General features: G+C 38.5%; 2 protein-coding genes across 3 annotated transcripts; one reads left to right on the forward strand and one right to left on the reverse strand.

Annotated features, from left to right (window-relative positions):
* Window positions 1-77: 77 nt before the first annotated feature.
* Window positions 78-18,858, reverse strand: LOC126753506 (centrosomal protein of 104 kDa). Of its 2 annotated transcripts, none has more exons than XM_050465010.1 (8): window positions 18,496-18,858; window positions 5,431-5,598; window positions 4,180-5,356; window positions 3,111-3,225; window positions 1,794-3,034; window positions 1,372-1,517; window positions 1,198-1,299; window positions 78-1,124 (listed from the first exon to the last, which is right to left on the reverse strand). In XM_050465010.1, the coding sequence occupies exons 1-8, from the start codon at window positions 18,533-18,535 to the stop codon at window positions 985-987; spliced, it is 3,129 nt and encodes a 1,042-aa protein (XP_050320967.1). In that variant the 5' UTR covers window positions 18,536-18,858; the 3' UTR covers window positions 78-984. The 2 variants fall into 2 exon arrangements, with proteins under 2 accessions (XP_050320967.1, XP_050320966.1); XM_050465009.1 differs by having other exon boundaries at window positions 3,111-3,249.
* On the forward strand, window positions 7,026-12,538 carry LOC126753514 (transmembrane reductase CYB561D2). Its single transcript, XM_050465019.1, has 3 exons — window positions 7,026-8,284; window positions 11,715-11,907; window positions 12,042-12,538. Exons 1-3 carry the CDS (start codon window positions 8,072-8,074, stop codon window positions 12,350-12,352), a joined length of 717 nt encoding a protein of 238 aa, XP_050320976.1. The 5' UTR covers window positions 7,026-8,071; the 3' UTR covers window positions 12,353-12,538.
* Window positions 18,859-18,949: the final 91 nt, after the last annotated feature.

Here is an 18,949-nt window from a genome sequence, read left to right on the forward strand (position 1 = left end):
ATAAATATAGATATTACTATAAACAATATTATTTTTTGAAATAACCATTACATATTTCGTGCGCAATAAAACAATGATTATTAATTTTGATTTTTGATTTATTTATTCAATGAATACTTTATTGATTTTTTCATCACTTTGTGTAGCTAAATTGAATTCGTATAAGTTTTCGCTTTATGTATCTTTCTAGTGTAGTTTTGGATGGTTTTTTTAATCATTTGGACGCAATATAAAACTTATTATAAAATTTGTTAGGTTTCACTTAAAAAACAAAGTATAAATTTGTGTTAGTATAAAAGTTAACAACTTAGGAATACAATTACCATTTTAACTAAGCAGAACAAACTTATTTTAAGAAATATTTTTATAAATTAACAGTAATTTAATTTAAAGGATTTTCTAGACTATACTATAGGTATATACATACTCACTGGTTTACAAAAACACATTGTTTAAATTCGATTATAAAACTCATTAAGTAACTGCAAATTGTAAAAATAGAATATGTACATATGTAGTATATGCATTCTTACAAAAGCGGTTATAATTAACTTTTTGGTTGTTTTAAAAACGTCTTTTACGCTTTCGAGAATTATTTTTAACGTATTTTGCACAAATCCCTAATTAAAGTTTACGTATATATTTATGTATAAGTTCTCAGTTGCGCCTGTATGGGTGTAAACACTTATTTCGCGTAGTTATAAGTTATAACAGAATTCATTTAACGATTACTAAATCCGATGAATGAAGGCTTTCAATACATCCCTTTGAATGCGAAATTTCAAAATAATCCTTTGTTTTTTATAATTTTTTTCTTGTTGCCTACCTTTTTGAAATTGTTTTAGTGAGTGTTTAATTGCCGGCACTCAGCACTGCAACTCTTCCATTGAAGGGTAGTTAATAATTCGCTTTCTAAACTTCATGTAAACTACATAGGTTTGTATGTATGTGTTTGCTACTACTAAAATTCGCTAAACATTAAAGTTAGTTTGATTTTTTTGCACGGCGTCTAGTGTTGCCAGGACAACCTGTAGAGCTGAGTAAGTGTAACTTCCAGCCACCATCCAGTGGCAGATGTACATCATCGTGGCACAGTGGGCAACGCGCAGCACCTGTCTTCAATTCTGTAAAATAAGCATACATACAAACATATTCCACTACTATACAAATTTTAAATTTCACAAAATGCTAGCATACCGCGGCAATAGTCTTCCATTTGATGCAAGTCATACAACTGCTTGTGCACCGACTCGGTGCAGCGTTCACACATCACATAGCTATCCTTGGCCTCGCATTCCTCTATAAAACATATCAATAAAAGTACATTGAATGAGAGCTTCTAGCAGGCTTCGACAGTTTTTCAGTACATACTTGTGAGATGATAATTTAAGGCCGCCACTTCCAGTACTTGACTGCATTGAGGGCACTTGGTTAGGAAAGGACAGGACTTCCAGTAGTGTCGATCCAATTGAGACTGATCGCTGCTGCTGCAGCACCAATCGCAAAACGGGCAATGGCTGAAAAGGTAATAAGAGCATTGCATATAGTATGAAGGCATTCAATAGTTATATTACAAGAGATATCTAGGGTTATGCTTATTTCTACTTAATCCATTTTTTAACCCTTGAAGCTCAGTGGTTCACGTCATGTGGAGCTTTTATAAATACGTAATTGAGAGTTAACGGTGGTAACATAATCCTTACAGCGGATCGATACTCTAGGTATAACGCCACTCCTAGAGGCCTCTGACTACACATTCCTGTTTACATTATATTTTATTTTATAATACTCACATCAAATCGGGTGGTTCTTCTAATGATTCCGAATTTGAGTTCGAATTTGATCCCTTCCTGGAGTTGCTTGCAGATATCATCGAACGCTTCAGTTGCTCATTGTATTGCTGTTTGCCATTGCAGTTAGAAAATGTGCCTACCAGTCCACCGGTACTGCCACTACTTACTCCGTTACCTCCGCCACTGCTACCACTCGCATAACCATTCGTGCCGCCAAGCGCATGGCCGCTTTTACTTTTCAGTATGCGCGTCTCAGAGCGACGCATCGGACTGGACTGCAGATCCGGTGATTTTGTGCTATACATATAACCATAAGGACTGCTGCGGCTGTCGCTGCCACTACCAGCACCACCACCACCGCAGCTACTACCGCCAGCGCTGCCCGTGGCTTGCTGCAAGTGCTCCAAATCATTGCGACCACGGTTTGGTGGTGGCGTTATTGGATCACTGTTATTGTGTGCGGAGTATTTATTTGCTTCTAGCATTTCCTTCTTACGCTCCAAATCCAACTTATCGAATTCGGTGAACAATTGACGATAGAGCAGATTGCGTCTGGTTATGTCATCGTCCGGTGGTAGCTGCTTACGCACTAGACGTGGATTAACTTTATATACCAGCAACAAAATACGTTCGGCCACCTTACGCACCGGCTCGGCGGGATGATGTATACCCGAGCAACCGCACTCGGATAGTGCGCGGCAGGTTAAGCCGCTATGCTTATCGGTGCCGATGCCTTGACTCAGTACCAATTGTTCCAGCATTTGCATGCGACTAAGCGCCAACCGTGGATGTGTGCCCGAACTAACGCTACGTGAAAGCGCTGGCGCCACCAGATGCTGCTCGATCACCTCTGGACAAGCGGCAATACTAAGTATGGTGTGTTGGGCCAAAGTGTGGATACGCGCTGATGGATCACCAGACTTGGCTAAAAGTTCGGGCAGCAAACGGTCGACGCAACGGGCCACTTCACTTTGTGACACACGTCTAGGCACATATTCGAGAAAGAGCACGCGTACAGTTTCGGTGGCTTGACTGAACACCGAGTAGACAGCGTCGCGTACCGCACGGTGAAGCAGAAGCGCAGCACTGCGCGCCACCTTGTTAGGACCGGCCGTACTCTCGCTGCCCGAATTGTTTGCATGCGTATTCGACTGTTCGGCATCCACGCCCTTTAGAAAGTTACGCAAACTAATCAAACCATCCTCACGATCCTGGAATTGACGCGAATAGAATTGTTCAACCTGCAAAAGAGAAGCCGATATTTTTTTGTGAAATGATAGTTAAAGGGAATATTATTTTACGAGTATGTGGTCTTACCATATCATTGCCGAACACGAGAATCGGCAGTGCAGCCTGACGACGTTCGCGATCGTTTAAGCGCGAACGTCCGCGATTAGGATCGGCCTCCAATAGAGCAGTACCTTGACATTCCCTTAAAAATTCATTAGTATTCGAACTACCGTACGAGAGTGTAATGCAAATACATGTGATGGGTACATTGCAACAAACACCGATATAGGATTTTTTCATACAGAAAATGCACAATTTTTATATAAAAAGAAAGGAAGAAGAAAAAACAGAAATCAACTAAAAGTACACCGAAATGTTTATGAGGTCGCCAGAGCATAATTTATACGCTACAATATACATATGTACAAGACTATTTTTACGGAATAAAATATATAAAATGTCCCACAGCGAGTTGGACTAAGTGGTATTACGGGTAACATTTCTAGGTGTGTAACTCTAAGTGATATAGTAATGAATCGGATGAGTTTTAATCAAATAAGCGTCATGCATAAAACTTTCTATGAACTACAACTTATGAGATGATACGGAAATCTATTTGTAAAAAATTTAGACGAAGGGTCGAATTAGTGCTGTTCTGAAGCTACAGGCCTTCGGATTTTAATTTTTTATTAGGAATAATCGGCAATTCGAGCCGGACAATAAAACGGCCAAGCCATATTCGGCATTTCATATCAGCGGGCGGACCAAGTTCAACACTGTTACCACTTTTAAAAGAATTTAAATTCCTTTAAGATGATGCGTACTGGAAAGCTTTCATTCTTCCATTCACAGTATCTAATTTTTCCTATATTATAGCAATAAATTCGTTGTGAAAATAAGTAATTCCTTCGACAAAACTGTTATAACTAATATTTCAGACACACTTTGGACCTCCGTCCGAAAAAGTGGAGATACTAAGGTGTGGAGTAGAAGGTCAGGTATCACAGAGAAACTTATCCATATAAGGTATCCACAGTACATGGCAGGTTGTCTTAGCATTAGTTTGAGTTGAGTACTTCCTTAATCTACCACTACAATACTCTAAAATAAATTCTATACTATTTACGACCACGCACTAGAACACCATTAAACTTACTGTCTCAACGCCGGTACAGCGCGCTCTTCATAATCTTCATAGGAATTTCGGGGCGCACTTTTGTTTCTGCGGCGCAACGAACCTTGACGGCTGGACATGGGCGAACTATGTCGACTGGGACTACGTCCTTTCCCCAACTTGGGCGAAACAGGTATGTCGTCGTGTGATTTCCGCAGATTCGCATTTGATGAGAGTGAGAGAGTATCATTTGCATGAGTTTGTGCTATACCAGCTGGTGCAGAATTGGTAGTACCACCACAACCGCCACCGCCGCTCGAACTACAACCATCCAGGGAGGAACGATCGTCTTGTACGCTCTTCGGGCTCATTGTGCTTGTTTGGTAGTGCGCTTCGGCTAGCGCTTGTGCGACGTCTTGCAGGCTTGGCGCAGGTGGCAATATCGGTTTGCTGGCATACACTTCGCTGGCCAAATCATTAGAAGCATTTAAGCCGTTCGCTTCCAGTAAATCCTTGACCAACAGGTGTTTTAACACTACTGACTTGTACATTTCGATTTGCTCTTTCCGCAGCTTGGCGGTAGTGAAATCCTCCTGTTGCACCGCCTGACGTTTAGCCAACGCGTAACGGCCCAAACGCTCCCCAGCCGTGCGAAGCGCTGTCATACAAAGTTTCAGCTTGCGCGCATACTCAAAACGTTCTGCGCCGACCGCCTGCAATTTCTTTTCCTCCATTTCACGTATAATCTCCGCAATAGACTCCTCGACATACATCGAAAAAAGCAGATCATCGCATATGGAAACCAAAGCTGGCTCAGCCGCAGACCCAGTCGGAGCCACTAAGTCGGTATTGTTTTGCTCATTGCTTATAGCAGCAGCGCCGTTGCCATTGCCGCCGGCGTTTTGCGACTCTGCTTGCGCAGCACTTTCTGCCGCTGCAACCGTTACATTCCTATCCAACTCTTCGCCCAAGACGTTGACCGCAATCAGAGCAACTTGTTCGTCCGGATTGTAGTCGTTGCGATGTGCGCCGCTCAGACGTAGCTTTAGATGTGTACCGCGTCGCGGATTCACCGATACGCTTTGCAATTCACGTGACTTGTAATTGGTGGCCGCGTTGTCGGAGAGCGCGACAAAGCCGAGAAAATCGAAGCACTGTGAGGATGGTGTGCTCGGTATGCCCTTTGGCGAGTAGTGCAGCCATAGCTCAACTTTCTCAGCTGATTGAAGAATTAAAAAAGAGGATGTTGAGTTGAATTTTTTATTAAAATTATTTAAGGATAGGATAACTTACGAATATGGAACTGATGCGCTAAGATTTGTATTCGACATATCTTCGCTGGTCGGTGGAAACGCAGTACGATGTCATGTGGTGTGATGGTGTTACCGGGAGCGCTACGCCAGCCATGTACTGTCGGACCATGTGTGTTGAGTTCGCTAGCAGGAAAGGCGGGGTCTTCATCTAAACGAGAAAGAGAAATGGAAAAATGTTAGAATAGTTGCATAGTTTTAGGCGTTTAGCGTGTATATGTTAATCCTTTAGATTAACAACTTTGAAATTAATAAAAATGACCTCCAACACATTATAGACTATTAATAAAGCAAATACCGCAGGCTCGGCATTTTTTCATGAAATCGCTGTCGAATTAATTATGCATCGTCAGTTGCCTTTATGAGCCTTATTTGCATAATTAAATTGATAACACCTTTTATTATACATTTCGATATACATACAAACATATATATATATATATATATATATACATATATATGTATATTTAAATACGTAGTCATTTTGATTTGCTCAACATGAGAACAATACTCTTAAGTAGCAGCTGAGCCTACATTCTCTGGCTGAGCGCCTTGCCCGTAAATGACTCCAAAATTGAGACACATAAACTCAATGAACAACAACAAGGTTAACAAACAAACAACAAATGAGTTGAGTGACAACATATGTACATATGTATATAGCGAGAACAAAACAAAGTCATAAAAGCAGAGTAAACGAGTTTTCGAATCCAAGTAACATAAATACTACTACTATATGTAAATATGCTTGTGCGGAGAGATGCATATAGAGATGCCACGTACGTTTGAGTAAGCAGGTTTCCAAATTAGGGAAGTAATAACCCAATAGAACATTTTTATTATTTTTTTATTTCTAACTATTTCAAGCTAATTCTAAAATATTTAATACGGGATCAGTTATTAGTACATTTTTAAAAATGCGTGATTCAGAATTTATGTTTTATATACCATTTATATGTAAGTATGTACATATACATATATTGCCCCATAGTGCCTAGATGGAAAGTAATGAAAAATCAAGCAAAGACTCACCGAATACAATGAGTAAGTTGGAGATTCTAATACCAAATGAACTAAAATGATTATGTAATTATTCTTTAAAAACTTAATTTTTCCACTTCATTGTAATTTTTTTCAAACAGAAAGAAAACACCGAAACTTAAATATCAAGAGTGGCAACCCGTAAGCTCACACTATTAAATGATGGACCTCATTCATACATATACTTAGACAACCCCAGTAAGAAATGTGTTACGAAGAGCAATGCACTATTAATTTTTCGTATCAACGTATTGAAACAGAAACGCTTTAGAAGAAAATGCAAAGTGTGAACTCAAAAAATTATATATAAAACCTTCAGAAACAAGAACATAAAAGAAAACGAGAAAAAAAGTTGAGTTAAGTTATAATACACTTCACAAATCGGGCAGTTTATACGGCAGCTATATACTATAGTGACTCGATCTGACAATTCTTTTGGAGATTGCACAGATCCTTTGAACAATAACTTACATATACAAAATTTGATGAAGAAATCTCGTCAAATGAAAAAGTTTTTCATACAAGCACTTGAACCCGATCATTCGATTTGCGGTGATTCAAAAACACAACTCTACGGGCGGTAGAAAGCCTAAAAAAGCGGTGGAAAGATCATTGAAGACATATTTCGTACTGGACGACCTTCGTCGTCTTAACCTGCTGAAAATATTAAAAAAGTAAAAGATATAGTGCTTGAAAATCGTCAGGCAAGTGTTAGGGAGGTTTTAGAAGAACTCAACGTCTCTCATGAGTTCCAAAGATTTTGGTGGGTATTTTGGGTATGAAACGCGATCTTGCTCGACTAGTCCGGATAGAGTGAAATTTTTTTTCAAAAATACCACGATTGTAACCGACTTTAGAGTACCATCGATCAACTACCGTATTCACTAGATTTTCATCTAAAAAGTTTTTATTAAAAATGTTTCGAGGAACGGAAAAATCGTTGGCATTGGTGTTTTACATCCGGTGGGGATTACTTTGAAGGCGACAAAATAAATATTTATGAATAATTAAATATTTTGCGTTTTATTTACAATACGGTTACTTTTTTGTCACAATGTATAGTGTATACAGTCCCTGTCGTATACCCGTAGTATGTACATAATTGAGACAAAATAAAATGGAAATTAAAAATTTGTGCTACAGTTAATTTACCGTTCCTTTCTTATCTTCTAAAGTCAACAAATTGGGTCAATGCTCTCACTAGTTTATTTTACACTAGTTCAAGCTCTCCCTACAGGGTATGCATGCATTATGCTCTGACGTGTGCTTTTTTAGTTTTATTCGCACTGGCGCTCTTGATAATATGTCCCACCTCTTGCGTGCTCCACCACTTCATCCTACATCCAAACAGCTGAGCAGCAGGCAAGCACAAGTGTAGAATGAATATACTTAGACATTTCGCACCGCGACACGTTAGTTACACTCAAAACACGGTTCACATCAGAATTAAACATAGTAAAGTGCTGACGAAAAACAAATATTTGACACGACAAATTCATTTTTATGAAATAACTCTTATACTTAATTAAAAGTGCTTGCATAAAGTGAATTGTTTGCGCTTTTGTGGATCATAAAAGTCTAAAATGACAGCAAAAACTGATAAAGTGACTAATTCAGCAGCGCCGGCGAGCTTATCGTCGGGAAAAGCGTTCCACTCGATTTGGCTGCAGTTGCAAAGTCTCCTCAACACCATCAATCACATTTTGATCGCACTAGTTGGCCTCTACTTCACCGTCTTGGGACGCAGTCTAAACTTCCAAGACACCGCAATGCATGCCTTCCTAACCGTCATTGGGGTATGTAGGGGTGCGCAAGATTTTATAGATTAACGGCAGTTTTTATAACAGACGTACCGCGGTAGTTATCAGTTAACTTTTGTGATATTCATTTCAAAGCAGGCCAAAGTGCGCTAACCTTCGACTTCGTGTAGCTTCTAAGCGCCGTTTTCTCAATGTCAGTTAAGTTATGGTTAAAATAAAGGTTCTTTGCCGAAAAAAGGACTTTTGGTTAAGTTAGCCGGAAGTTAACTGACAGTTGGCTGCTAACCAGACATTGTGAAAACGGTTCTAAGCATGCATATCTTATCGAGTTATTGACTTTTATTATTTATGATAGCGATTAATTGAGTAAGACATGCGGTATACTTATTTGAGTTATCTCTTGACAGTTGTTTACGCTCTGTATGTATGTGCAAACACATAAGTGTGTTAACAAATTTGTGTCTACTCATTTCAAATGTAATTGCATTATAAAAGCTTATAAAATTGGTATTATATGCTTATCGAAAACAATATAATAGGTTGTCAAAAAAGTCTTGCGGTATTTTTGCTAGTTGGCGCTGAAAGCGCGTAGTTCTAGTTTTATTCGTCGCATCGGGTCATGCTATACCTTTTTGGAAAGCTCATTTCATGCGCTAACACGTGTTTGATTGATTGTCGTTTCTTTTAAGTCGTTCGTTATAGTTATAGCGTCGCAAACATGGAGCAAAATAAAGAGAAAATACGGCATATTTTAAAGTACTACTACGATAAAAGCAAAAATGCATCTCAAGCCGCCAATCAAATTTGTGCAGTTTATGGGCCCGACACAGTTTCCCTTTCCACCGCACAACGATGGTTTCAACGTTTTCGTTCTGGTGTAGAGGTGGTCGAAGATGCGCCACGCTCCGGAAGGCCTATCGTCGAAAATTGCGATAAAATCGCTGAATTGGTCGAAAGAGACCGGCATAGTAGCAGCCGTAGCATCGGTCAAAAGCTGGGCATGAGTCATCAAAAATTCATTTCAATTTCAATAAAAAAAAAATTCATTAAAAATACCGCAAGACTTTTTTGACAACCCATTATAATCTAGGCTGGCAGGTGCATATACATATAATAAACCGATTTTTTATGCAGAATAGTCTTTCATGATGATTTGCATTTTTTAGAATTATTCATATTAGGGGTTAGAACAGTCTCGAATAGCCTTGGATGTATATTAGTTCTGGTAAAAATAAATTTATTATTGTTCCCAGGCGTTAGCTTTAGTAATCAGCATCTCGAAATACAACATTAAACAACTAAAATTTAGGACTCTAAATGGCAAAGTGAAAAGACACCACATTTAATATTTCATCACCGAAAATGGCGAAAACACAAGTCAGGCGGCTGATAATTTTAATAATTTTTAAGGATCCGATACCGTAACACACAATCGCATGCAATTTTATTTTGTCGAATTTGCTTTGGTGCTTTGATGTCAAAGATGAACCACGCCGTGGAAGCCCATTTGTCGAAAATAATGATAAAATAATAGTCGAGTTCGACCATTAAGTCCATGAGCTAAATATAGTTCAAAATAACCTATGGGACCATTTACTATTACTAATATAACACAAAATATCTCCTTGACCGTATATCTATCGCTGTTGAAGCTTCAAACAGTAGTGGTCGAATTTCCGAGAGCTGGCGGAAACTCTCCTGAAACCGTAAGCTCATTCGGCCAAACTCTTTATTCGAACGCGTACCGCCAACAGTTCGATCGTCTGAAGCAATCGGGCAGAAGCGGCCGGGCTACATCGTTAGTGAGTCGCCAGAAGGTCCGTGGCTTCATTGGGAGATACTTTTGCATCGACCTTATAGCTCGGACCTGGCATCAAGTGATTACTACCTATTGCTGACTATGGGGAATGATTTTGTTGTTGAAAAAATTCGTCTCAAGAGAAGCTCGTGGAAGTCGAGTGACAGAGTATTTTGCGACTATGGATGAGGGGTTTCTATGCGAGAGGTATTACGAAATTATCCTCAAAGTGACAACAAGTTATCGAAAAAAGTGCAAATTTCACCTAAAAAAGATATTGGTAGTCGAAAAAGTCTTTTCATATTTTCTCAATAGATGTCGTTGCAGACGTATACCTCCAGTGTTACCCATCACATTGTGTCTTACCATATAGTGTTGGAAAAGTGAGATTTTAAGCTTCATTTAACCAAAAATAGAACAAAAAATAAATTTGGGGAAGTTGAAAAAAAGTTACAGCTGTTCAAAAATGAGCAAACATAATGAAAAATTCGACACAAGCCACAATTTGTGAAGTTTTTGAAGACGATGCTGTATCAGTTCGTGTAGCACAACAATAGTTCGCTAGCATCCATTCTGGGGATGGCCAGGATTGATGACTCGAAAGGTTATGCTGAGTGTTTGGTGGGATTGGAAAGGAATAATCCACTAGAAGCTGCTCCAGTCTGGTCGAACGATTGATTCTACATTTTATTGTCAAGAACTGATGAAATTGAAGCAAGCAATCGAAAAAAACGGACATAACTGATCAACAGAAAGGACAACGTCTTCGATCAGGACAACGCTGGACCACACACATTTTTGATGAATCCGCAAAAGCTGGGAGAGCTTGACTGGAAAGTTTTGATGCATACACCATATAGCCCTGACCTTCCACCATCGGACTACCATTTGTTTCGGTCAATGCAGAACTCCCTTAATGGAGTAAAGTTGGTTTCAAGAGAAGCTTGTGAAAATTTCTTGTCGCAGTTTTTCGCCGAGAAATCAAAAAAGTTTTACACTGATGGAATAGTGTCTCTAGCGAAAAAATTGTCCACCAAAGTGGTACATAATTGGTGATTAAAGTTCATTATGAATATAAAAAAAGTTGAAATTTGATTAAAAATACGAAAAGATTTTTTCGACTACCATATAATTCTAGGTTAAACGTCCAATTTAATGCAAAAATAATGAATTTCGTTTACAAAGCCCAATATACAATCTACGCTGGTTGTTTTGGATGAGAACAATAATAAGCACTGGTCATACTACCTAACTTTAGATGGAAGCTTTAGAAAAGAGGGCATAACTCCAGCTTTGACGAGCTTTAACAAGCATTCGTAGGACGATAGTTTTGTAAGGCCTTCAAATATTTTCATGGCAATCTTAAGTATTATTTATGCTTTATAAAAGCTTCGGTCGCTATTTATTGAGTTATTGGTCGTATTTTGTCTACGAAATCTCAATAAGCAAAAATACTGCAGAAGTAAAACATAACTAAAACTAATTAGTGAATGAGGGACAAAACATATAATTCGAGCTATGAGAAAGCGGGAAAACTTTTCATAAAATTAAAACTAACTAACAATGTATCAAAACAATTTAACCTCAAATAAAACAAAATTTTTAAATAACTTTTACTAACACTTCCAACTCTGCTTACACAAATATTTTACACAACCATAAAAATAGTACCATGTCCTGATGGCCGAAGCGCTCATGTCACATTATCCAATCAACTTCGTAACGAATCGTTTCACTCACCGCACTAAATCAAAAATTCACGGTGTCATACAATTGGTGGGCGGTGCGATGGCTTTGCTGGGCTCCATTGGTAAAATCTCGCAGAAGGAAGTGCACTTCACCACGTGGCATGGCAAAATAGGTAAGAGTCAAGGTTGCAAGTAATAAGCGACCAACACACGCTCCCACGCTCCCACACACACACACATACACAAAATATCTGCTCAATATCGCCACAGAGAAGTAAGAATTCCGCAAATCCTTTGCAATTTCCAGGTCTTGCTGCCACATTGCTCTGCTTCATGAATCTTATTGGCGGCACCGTCACCTATTTTCAACCAAAGTTCATACAAAAATCGCACCCACCGGCAGTGCTGAAATTCAGACACAATTTATCTGGTATGGTCGCCTTTACGCTGGGCATGTTGGCCATCTTCCTCGGCTACCGCACTAAGTTCACCTATAAATATATGGATCCGGAATTTATTGTAGTCTTAAGTTTGGCCACGGTTTTGGTGTATATCTTCACAATGATTGCGCCGATGCGTTCATTTTTAGGTAAACTTAAATATCGGAAGCAACAATAACAAGTATTTACGTGCTTGTACTCAGTATGTTTAACTCATAGTTTATTTGACGGTAATTAGTAAATTAATTAAAAAAAGTAAGAAAGTTGTTCTTTAATTTATTTTAGTTTGTTATTTAGCATTGTCAACAACTATATAATTATGTTAAAGTTATTGTTTATTAATAAACGCTTATATTTAATGATAGCCTTGGTCGAAAGTCTTTATATTAATGCTGCATGAGGAGAGTGTGAAGAATTGCGCTCTAAGGCCTCAGGAAGTCTGGTATATGAAGGAGTTCGAACAAGAACACGCCGAAATTGAAATTTCTTTTAACTGGATGCCTGAAAACTTGGATCACTGGGCGCACGCGCTATTCCTGGCGGCGTTTTCTATACTCACATACCGACGAAGAGGCCCGTATGCTCCCAGTTAAGGAGCAAAATGAACTATAACACTGGCCACCTCCTTGCATGCCCTGCTAAGTCATCTGACACCCTTCTCCATTCGGTCCGACCGCGTCGAAACAGCACGGGCCTACCGGTGGATGACGTCGACGACAACTTATCTAATTCTTACCATCCAAACGGGGATTAGGTACTCGTTTCAATAACAAGTGATGCAGTGAGCTTTTCACGTATGGGTCAAAGGGGGTCTTTTCTGTAATGAGCTCTCCGTCAATCTTAGTGAGCATACATGCGGTTAGGCTAAAAATATTGATGAACACTAGTTGTGAAAGTTGTATGGAGGGGGCTGAGATGAAAACATCTTGGCCTTTTTCATATATTCCATAATCTTTGCCTGACTGAGGTTGAAACTTGTCGGCAGTCTTACCTTCGGCGAACCAGAAGATTTTGTGGGAACTAACATTAGCCATCCCAACAAATTTTGTGATAGGCTTAAAGCGCTTTGTCGATTTATAAGTTTTATTATCTAAAGGGGTTTTCAATAGATTTCAATAGGTACGCTATAAAAGTAGACCGATCGGGACAACAAATGACGCCATATTTTTTCCTGCTCCTTTGACGTTTCTTTTCAGTAAGGTTCGCCATTTTATCATGGAAAGATGTATGATCAAACAACGAGTAGAAATTATTAAAATTTACTACCGAAATTCAGAATCCAATTTATGGTCGTCATAATCATCCTATGAAATTTACAATTGTGGTTCTGGTTGAAAAATTTGAATCCGCAGGCACAGTACAAAATTATTACCGTGCCAGTGAGACAAAGAAGTGCCCGTAGTGTGGAGAATATTGCTTCCGCTAGCACATCAATTGAGGAAGACACAAATCCGTCTCTCACACGTCGTTCTCAAGCATTGGTCATCTCTGCGACGTCGTTGTGGCTGAGCAACAACTTGAAAATGATCCGGGTAATCATCTTCAGCGATGAGGCTCATTTCTGGCTGAATGGCTTGGACAATATGCAAAATATGTGTTATTGGTCAGCTAGCAATCCACATGTACTCCATGAGTTCCCATTACGGTTTAACGGTTTGGTGCGGCTTATGGGCCGGCAGCGTAATTGAGCCGTACTTCTTCCGTGATGATCAAGACCGGCACGTTACTGTGATTGGGAATTGCTCCCGCTCAATGATAACCGAATATTTTTGGCCAGAATTGGATGATATGGAATTGGACAATATGTGGTTTCATCAAAGTGGCGCAACACAGCGATTGTCCCAAACGATTTATTGAAAACCAAGTTTGGTGAACGTGTTATCTCACGAAATGGCCCAGTCGATTGGCAGCCTCGGTCGTGCGATTTGACGCCGTTAGACTACTTCTTGTGAGGCTACGTCCAGTCTATGATCCATGCCAACAAGCCGGCAACTATTGATGAACTTTGTCCTATGTAGAACGTGAAATTACAGGAGTATCGGCCGATTTATGCTTGAAATCCGCCGAAAGTTGGGTTCCGGATCTGGACTTCTGCAGGCGTGACCGTGGTGGCCATACATATATTTTACTTTCCCAGGAAATAAGAATTAATCATTGATATTCCAAACCGCTTTTGTCTTATTAAAAAAAAACTTTTGTTGCGCTCTTATTGAAAAACCCGTTATTATATGGGAGTTTTAGATACAACACGGACCGAAGTTCTAAGCTGTCCGAGTGAGACCCTTGTTAGGATCGATCAGGTCAGTTCGAAGGAAAAGATTTTTGATAACTTCAATTCGCCATCGACTTTTTTTAAGAAGCCTCCATTTTGTCAAGAATCAAAATTTTGATTGGTCTATCGATCATATCTTGTTGTTGTTGTTGTAGCGGCAGAAACCGAACAAAATTATACAAATAAATTTCGAGAAAGAGAAAAACATCAAAAAGAAATCAGAAAAAATATTTTTTTACAATAATTATCTCTTACAAACTGAAACTATCTTAAATTAATGTAGTGCTGGTAAAAGTTTCCACGAAGGTGAAGGAACTCTTCATTACAAACACATACTTTGTCGAAATCACCGCTAAGAAAAACTTGGCCTACCTCCAGGCAGACTTGTCAAATAAATATTACTTGCAAACGATAAAAACGATCGCTGCACTTTCCCTATGCACACATACCCCTTTCATTTGAAATTATCTGCGACAAACTAGTACAAACGCATATAAAATGCACATATTTCATATAATTATATGTTACATACCATTACATTTCCTTCAAAGCAGGCAGGAAACGCCTGAATGTAGGCATAGACAATGAACTCTTGCAGAGCAATACAAGGCTTCCGCTCAACGGACCGTTATGCATATACATATATGAATTCAATGATATAACTATTGTATAAAAAACTAACTGTAAAATAACGAATTGAACAGTGTGTGTGTGTGCAGAAAATGTTAAAAAAAAGCAAAGCGCCGTAACTGATGCAGCACTTTCGGGTTAAAAAGCTGTCTGCTGCATGATTTGAGGCGTAAACAAGCAGCTTGAAGCGAAATCTGTATAAAGAATCACACACATTCATATGAAAATATAGCAATATATAGAGCATTTCTAAGTGCAAAATTAAAGCGCAGTTTTATTGCATATTTTGCGGCATTTTCGGCATAAAATGCGCTGTGTGTGCACACAAGTTGGCATTTGTGGCCGCGGAGTGGCCAGAAAGGGAGTGGCGAGCGGGGTCATGGCATGCCAAATAAATGGGCTTTAAGTGCCAAACTAACTTCTTCATATAATGCAGTTTCGTTTTTGCCGCGTGCACATAAACGAGATAACTGTACATTTTTTTACGATTTTTAAGGCAAATCCCGACTGTGTTATAAAAAATTGCGCAATATATTAAAGCATGTATCTGAAAAGTATGTTCATTTGGACTAAAAATCTACCAACAAATATTTATGACAAGCTTGCTTAAGTTAGGGTATGAAGGCTCGACCCAAACTGAAAAAGAGGAATCTGTATTAGAAAACACTTTTCGCAACAATACTATTGATCAACTCAACCAGTTTGTGATAACATTAAATTTCGTCTGAGCATCGATTCTTAAATTATGAAGGCCCATCATCAATTGGGCGGAGTAAAAAATCTTGATTAACTGCCACAATCCGCAAATGAAATGAAAAGCAAAAAATGTATACAAGTTGTGCCAACATTACTGATTGCAGCATGCATACTGCACGAAATGCATTTACAAATCTACAATGGAAGGCCTTGAGCGCAACTCAGCGGCCTTGCACGGTTGCCTACAGCAGTGACTATGCATTCACGCCAAGAAGTATGCTACGCCCCACACACAATTACTCTGAACAATGAATGGCCAACAAATGGGATGTTAATAAAGGCTAATACCAGCTTAATGTTTTCAATTAAGAATTAAAATATTATCTTATTACATCATTCAGCATGTTCTGCCGCTAAGGAGTGCATTAAGCGGTCGATTTGAGCCTTAAACTTCACTTTTATCATGAGGCTACCACAAAAAAATCACACACATACATTAGTATATGAAAATACACGCGTTTTTGTAGATAGTAATCAAAATAAATGCAAACAATTTCACATACACACACACAAGCACGGGTGCTTTGCCGAGAGTGCTTTGCTTTGGTCGTGCCTTCAATCGAACACAAATGGGTAGGCAGGGCAGCCACCGCACAGCAGGCGACCAAACAATAACCTAGCGCACTAATTGCCAACTATGTAGGTGCATATATCCAACACCGTTAGGCGGACAAGTGGCGCTCGATTGCATGTCTGCCGCTACACAAAGCACTTACATTTATTACCGTTATGTGTGACATATTATTTTATACATTTTATTTAATTTACCACTAAGTGCAACGTTCATGTATCGGAAAGGGCCGTCGGAAAAGCAATAAAGTTCCCATTTTATAGGAAGCACGCTATAATTAATATTTATTACGTTGAGGAATTGGTATGTTATTTGCAAAATGTTTTACTAATCAAAACTAATGTTTATGGGAGTAGCGATAGCGAACAAATTGCTCGGAGATTAAAGGGCTACATTTTACAATAATCGATGCCTAATTTCGTGTGGTTACCTTGCCATGTAGCAACTTATTTGTATGGCAGTTATATGCTATAGTGGTCCGATTTGAAAAATTTGTTCAGAAATTGTACCGTTACTTTAGATAATAGTTCACCTCAAAATTCGTAACGATTTATTGTCAAATAAAAAAGCTTTCCTTAGAAAGACTTGATTTTGATCGTTCATTTTGTATGGCAGCTATATGCTACAATGGTCCTATCTGAATAATTTCTTCACAGATTTCATCGTTTCTTTAGATAATAAGTTGTGCCAAATTTCGTGAAGATATATTATCAAATAAAAAACTCTCCATACAAAGACTTGATTTGAGCTGAGGTACCAACCCGCGTATATACAAGAAAACAAACATGTCTACCAAAAATCGACTCAGGTCGTCATTCTGATCATTTATATATAAACTTCATAGGATCTTCTGAGTGTTAGAAACTTCATGGCTAACTGAGCATATATTAAGGGTATAGAAAGTAAATTTATACAGCTTAGCCTTATCCGTCAGTTAAAGCCTTTTTAAAATGTGGATAACTCAAATTCGAGTAGACAGTAGAATTAAAGGAGTCTAAACTTAAATTCCGGTAGCTGACAAGACATTGATATGCACACAATGTTGTACTATTTGACCCAGTTATAAGTAAAATAATTTACTTATTTTACATTACATCTTTTAGGCGCACTTTCTGAAAAAACAAATATGTATTTTATTTATTTACGAGTACACTTTCGAACAGATTCCGACCTAAATTTGGCTTTGGAATAATTAAAACATAAATATTGACCTACGACATGCTTTCTGTAATAATATTACTAATTTATTTATAAACAACATGTAATGTATATATGTATGTTGTACATATGTGCATTTCTGAATGGATCGAACTGTCATAACTAATCAAAATATGTGCACAGCAAAAGTCCTAACCGGAACACACAAAGAGCTAGTTTGTTAACTGACCAGCTAAATTATTAACGTTACGACGATACTAAGGATACAAATGTCCAGGTGCAAGACAAGCGCCAGATGTGCCCATACGAGTCTACAAAAGAAATGGCTGTTGCAACACACATAGTTATCTGCTTACATGTACGAATACATACATATGTACGTATGAACATACTCATACGCATATAGTAGGTAAGTTTGTGTGTCACGGAGTTTCGGTGGTGAAGTGTTAATGTGTCTCATAGAAAAAGGTAATACATCAAAAACTAAATTTCTGCGAGTGTGGGGACTTGAACTTAATACAAGTAAGTGTAATTATTAATAGAGCCAGTGCACTTATACTATATCTACATCCATACATAGCTATCTGTGTGTTCATCTCAAGCATTACAATTTGAAAATCGTTGCATAAAATCATTTCGAAGTGCAACAATGCATTATCAAGTCCCAAATGAAGGCGTAAAAGCTCTTCGTGTGTAAACAAGTGCAGTGGCTGGCTGGCTGTAGCCTGAATAATGGCAGTTGGGGCAGGAAGGCGTGATTTATCGATTTCTCCAGTTACGAGCACACGCTGCCATACTCATAACCAAATGATTACGCATTGCGGAGTTCATATAAAGGAATTTTCCACATAAAAGCTGAGCAATTAAATTCGTTCCTTTTGCTTTATACTAATAAGCTAAGTAAGCGCTTCCTCAGGTAATTTATAGTACTCACCGGTGGCGAAAACAACATTGAATGGTATCTTTTTGGCCATTTTCGTCGCTCAGCAAAATTTCTCAATGAAAGATGCTTAAATGGGTAGGAATTTTAATTATATTTATTAGTTGAAGGTTGCTATTTATGTGTTCCACTTTTTTAAATGCACTTTTTTTATTGCTGAACTATTTGTTCACATATTTGCTATGTATTTTAAATTTTGTTGTTATTTTTTAGAGATATTTTAAAGCCTTGTGCTGGAATTTCACCGTGCACCCATTTAAGTACACTTTTCCACTAATTTCGACTGTTCCGAAGGTATTAATACGTATCCGTTCCGAATGCAACTACCAGTTTGTGTCCGTCCAACTGTTAATATTCCTTTACCGTCAAAAAGCACCCATGACATTCGCGTAACAACAAAATTAACGCATGCGTGGTTTGCGTCATGTCACAAACAGCTGCTTTTGTT

The sequence above is a fragment of the Bactrocera neohumeralis genome, chromosome 3 (genome assembly GCF_024586455.1).
Source record: "Bactrocera neohumeralis isolate Rockhampton chromosome 3, APGP_CSIRO_Bneo_wtdbg2-racon-allhic-juicebox.fasta_v2, whole genome shotgun sequence".
NCBI classification, from domain to species: domain Eukaryota; kingdom Metazoa; phylum Arthropoda; class Insecta; order Diptera; family Tephritidae; genus Bactrocera; species Bactrocera neohumeralis.